Below are 5,492 nucleotides of genomic sequence, written 5' to 3' on the forward strand. Positions count from 1 at the left end.
TTTCCATTTGGAAGTTACGGGGTCATGAGTAGGACCGTATACTCTATCTATTTTATCTGAATACTGCCAATGGTCTTTCACATAAGGATGAATTAGATGATGGTATTTTTCTAGGTAATCTTGAAATTCCTGTTCGGATACCTTATCTTGCGATTGGTTTGTTTCTATGCTATCTTCGTATTCTTCATCGGATTTATCGCTGTTTTCAAATACCTCTTCATCACTGATAAATGATGTATTTTTTATGGTGCTGATATCTTCTTTTTTAATTTCTTCTTCTTTTTCCATTGGTTCTTCTTTTTTAATCGACTCCGTTTTAACGTTAACATTGTATTGCGATGTTTTTAGAACACTGGTTATGGGTTTAAACATTTTTTTCAAAGTTTCATCCTCCTCCGATTTACCTAGTTTTAAAGCTAAATACTTTTTGCGAATAGCTCTAGCTAATTCCGCAACTTTGCGCTTGCGTAGAAGCACTTGTTTGTCCAACATGCTTTTATATAATGCAGGTGTCTCAGTCACGCCTAAACTTTTATAAACTTGTCGAAACCTTTACGATAGCGTCCGTTAGAAATATCAAAATCCTTAACAATAACAAATGTACCATACTTGTCCTTCCAACATTCAGAACAAAATTGTTTAAATTGCTCAAATGTTATGTCAGGAGAGACGTGATCGTCAAAGACGTGTTTTAAATTGAGCTCATCCTGTTTAAACAATACAATAAGGTTAGCATTATCACGTAGGAGTTGTTTGCCTGCTCGACTGTAGGATTGACATAGGTATGCACAATCGATATTTTTATGTCTCCCCATACAGTAATATTCACGTATTGTTTGTTGCGGATCCGTTGATACATCATCAAATATGAATACAGAATTTGGTTTGGCTTTACCAGGACTTATTACGGCATCATTATCTTTATATGGGAAATAGCCCACCTCCTTCACAGATGCTAACACTTCCTTCAAAAATTGATACTTGGGTTGAAACAACGATTTTGAATAAACGTAAACATTTTGAAATTTAGCGCCATTCTGGTCAAACAATAATGCCAACATAGCATTAGTCTTTCCACATCCGCTTGGGCCGCATATGATAGCACGAAAAGAATGTGGTAGCAATGCACCATGTTTACTGGTTCTTGTCACGTTATCGACAAAATCTAAGTTTTCCACTGCTAGTGTCTTGTCTTGTTGAACAACCTTCATCTTGTGATCGAGATGAATTTTATGCACTTGGTTATATAAAAAGCAATTTTGTGTGAAACGATTCATTTCAATGTTGGTTGTTCAAGGTGAAGGAGTTTTAAATTCTATAATCAATAGTCTACCATTTGAATTGCACGCTCCTGGCTACCACTATCTAGGACCTGGAACTAAATTACAGAAACGTCTAGCACGAGGAGATCCTGGGATAAATCCATTAGATCAGGCTGCGAGAGATCACGATATTGCATACTCTCAAAGTAATTCCTTAAAAGATCGACATAAAGCAGATTGGGTGTTGGAAAATAAAGCGTGGGAACGAGTTAAAGCAAAAGACGCATCTTTGGGTGAAAAAGCCACTGCCTGGTTAACTACTACAGCGATGAAAGCTAAACGAAAATTGGGTATGGGTGTGAAGCGTGGTAAAGGTGTTAGATCATTTAAGCGACACGTGCTGCAACCAATTATCAGAAGATTGAAACGTACTCCTCCAGCACCAAATCTGCGTAAATCAGCCCTACTTGCACTTGCAGCAACTAGAACGGCCGTTAAAAACGTAGGTGGGAAAAAAAATGTGCGGGTTCCAAGAATTATTCCATTTGAACCAAAATCAGGTGGTATTTTACCTTTAATCCCTATCTTTGCAGGCTTATCAGCTCTCGGCTCTTTAGCGGGAGGTGCGAGTGCCATTGCCAAGACAGTAATCGACTCAAAGAATGCTCAAAAGAAACTAGAAGAAGATAAACTTCATAATAAAGCAATGGAACATCTAGGCAAAGGTTTATACCTACGAAAAAACGCTAAAGGTGGCTTTGGATTATACTTGAAGAAGTCAAAAAACTCCCGCTGAAGCTACCTAATAGACCTCTAACCAATGTGGACTTGAATAAATTTGCTAAACAATTAAAAATTTCAAATTTTCGTGGAGTTTTTATGCGGGACAATTTACCTCAAGCCCCCCGTAAACACGAATAATCTTGATATTTCCAAGAACCCTGGTACACATTGGGTAGCTTACCGAAAAATAAATAACAACATAGAATACTTTGATTCATATGGTTGCTTGAAGCCACCGCGGGAACTAGTATCATATTTGAGTGGTGGACGAATTTTCTATAATAACGACGCATACCAAACTTATAACCAAATTAACTGTGGACATTTATGCTTAAAGTTTCTCTACAATGGAACCATCTAACGACATCTTGAGGCGTGCCACATGTATTTTTATGGAAAATATAACGAGTGGTGTGTGGTATAAACTACCCCACGATATTCGTCTCTCACTAGGAGATCATTTACCTTGCAAGAAAGATCATAATAAACATGAATGGGGTGATGTTTGCGGCAATATGAAATCTACATGTGTGTTGTGCGGTGTCTATGAGAGCGGTATCTATGAGCAAAATGTAAATAAGACAAAACCATGTAACAGTATAATAAGAAAAATAAAGAAATTTTTAACATAATATATTGATATTTAACTTACTACACCCTATATTAAGTATCAGTCATGTCTCGATTGTTAACCTTGACAAGTACTACAAACGAATTTTCGTTTACTCCTCAAGTGCCTCTTGTACTTGATCCACTTCAGCAGTATTATGTAGCAGTGTTGGGATTTCATACATTTAATTCAATCCCAAACATCGATGGTGAAAAATTTTATTTCTATGAGCAAAATGATCGTAAAAAGTTGCACCATATCGACATTCCATCCGGATGTTATGAAATTACCAATATCGAAGCGTACATTCGAAGTGCATTACACACTAAATACAATTCAGTTCAGGAGTTCACTTTAAGACCGAACAATAATACGCTTAAATGTGAAATTTTCTTTCAAGAGCATACCATTACTTTCGAGAAAGATGATAGTCTTGGTAAATTATTGGGTTTCTCCTCAAATAGAATATTGGCGCCAGGTACACTGCATTCTTCAGATCAACCTGTAAACATTATAAAAGTATCAAGTCTACTTTTTGAATGCAACATTACCGAAGGAGCCTTCTACGAGGACAGACCTGCGCACACTATTCTACATTTTCCACTTAGTGTTGATCCAGGGTTTGCTATTGATGAACGTCCTCATAACCCTATATACATACCAGTAAGCAGCAGCATACGTGAAATTACCAAAATTACCGTTAGTGTAGTCGATCAAGAATTAAGACCAGTCAACTTTAGAGGAGAGAAAAGTACTCTGCATTTGGATGTTAAGGAACGATAGATGGGTTTAGATATAAAACACAACTCTACACATCCATATTCATTAGTCTCACACGGATCCTGCATGGGACGTGACGTGTCTGCTGACAATAAAGTTTTTCTTGTTTCCATTGGATTACGGCTGAAGAATGCCAAAACGTCACTATATTCGACGCCAGGTTCATCAGCAGGAACCACATATTTTCGATCTTTACCAAAAACCCCGGTTCGACGATACTATTAGAAAAGAAGAATTTCGTACATATACACCTTACATCAAGTCATTTAATAATAGTGATGTTGTCGAGTTTATCATAAATCAATCAGATGCATTTTTTGCGATACACGACACACTTTTAGAAATTAAAGGAAGTATCAAGAAAGCTGGTAATGGAACTGTTTCTCTTGCACCGAATGCTGGATCCTTCTTGTTTGATACCTGTACATACATCCAAAGTTCACATGACATGGAAATAGTTCGAGATCCAGGTGTAGTCAGCACTATTCGCAGTTTGTTGTGTTATACACCTGAAGATTCCAAATTTCTCAGTACTGCAGGATGGAACTATCCGAATTATCCACATTTAACAGGGGACGCCTTTAGTTTACTGATTCCAATCAAACATATTTTCAACATTTTCAACGATTACACTAAATTAACCTATGGTCGTCAAGTGTTTCGCTTTGTTAGAGCGCGTAATGATAAAGATTGCATTGTTGTCCAAGAACCTACTGGTTCCACGACGGTAACAACAGTATCATTAACCATCGCCAGCATGGAACTCAAGGTCAAACATGTCTTTCCCAATGATGATGTGAAAATCGAATTAATGACTCCGATTAAGGATAATACACCGATAACCATACCTTTCCGTAAATGGGAGCTCAATGAACTACCTTCACTTACGGCAGGATCTCGACGAGAGATATGGAGTGTAAAGACAACTTCAGCTGTTGAACGTCCACGCTACGTTATTGTAGCTTTTCAAACTTCTAAACGAGATGATATTCACGCTGATCCGACGCTATTCGATCACATTAGAATGTCCAGCGTACGAGTGGTTATTAATGGTGACTATTGGCCTAACGAGAGAATGCAATTGGATTTCACAAAAAATGATTACGCTATAGCTCACTACAATTATACTGAATTCTTTGTTTTTGACTGTTCCAAGCAGGATGATACATCGTTTAGATCTGGAACTGTCGATGTTAAGTTGGAAATCGAAGCAGATGAAGGTTTTCCAGCAGGTACTCGAGCTTACTGTTTAATTGTTCACGACAGCCTACTCGAATACTTTCCACTAACTGAAGTTGTCAAAAATATAATTTAAATAGGACAATCTACAACTATGTCTTTCAGTATTGATCGCAACATCATGAGGATCGCATTAGTTGACATACAAGGATTCACCATAGATGGGTGGTTTGTACCCAAAGAGCTTACCATTGAAATTGGCCATAAACGATGCCATTACATATTTACGTCTCCACAACCGTTTGCTACATTGAGTAATAAAGATAAGAAGACTGTATCTTACTTGGAGAGACACCTGCACGGTCTTCGGTATTCCAATGGGGATGTTGAATATTCAAAAATAAATGAAATACTAGAATCTAAGTTGTTGTATGCAGCTGATTACATCTACGTTCGCGGAGAACAAAAAGTGGAATTTCTACAAAAGAAATGTCATATTTTTGGAGTTTTTCCCACCATTATTGAGGTTTGTAAATTTGATGATACACCCCTTGATACTGGAAACTTTATTCAGAATGCCAATCCTTGTCACACAACTGGACTATTTTCCTGCACCGAGAGAAATGTGGATCACCACCGCCAATGGTTTTGTGAAAAAATATTACCTATGTAAATTAGGTTTTTGAATAAAAGATTAAAAGTATTGTTTTAGTTTTATTTAAAAAAACACTGCCTTCCTTTTTTACATATTTATTTTAATGCAAGATGATTTGCATTTGCGACTTACAAAAAATTTTATAATGATATTAACCGCTAGAAATACATTTATTACTAATATTATTGTTAACAGTATAATCAATGAACCATATTGGACGATG

The 5,492-nt window shown here is 36.8% G+C and overlaps 1 protein-coding gene across 1 annotated transcript; it reads left to right on the top strand.

Annotated features, from left to right (window-relative positions):
- The first annotated feature begins 3,565 nt into the window (after positions 1-3,565).
- Positions 3,566-4,750, top strand: LOC126885419 (uncharacterized). Its single transcript, XM_050651988.1, has one exon. The coding sequence runs from the start codon at positions 3,566-3,568 to the stop codon at positions 4,748-4,750; it is 1,185 nt and encodes a 394-aa protein (XP_050507945.1).
- The last annotated feature ends 742 nt before the right edge of the window (positions 4,751-5,492 follow it).

This window comes from Diabrotica virgifera, chromosome 5 (assembly GCF_917563875.1).
Source record: "Diabrotica virgifera virgifera chromosome 5, PGI_DIABVI_V3a".
Taxonomy (NCBI): domain Eukaryota; kingdom Metazoa; phylum Arthropoda; class Insecta; order Coleoptera; family Chrysomelidae; genus Diabrotica; species Diabrotica virgifera.

What these genes read in the sequence shown, in the direction of transcription:
- LOC126885419 (XM_050651988.1), top strand. Translation starts at nt 3,566, where the DNA reads ATGCCAAAACGTCACTATATTCGACGCCAGGTTCATCAGCAGGAACCA.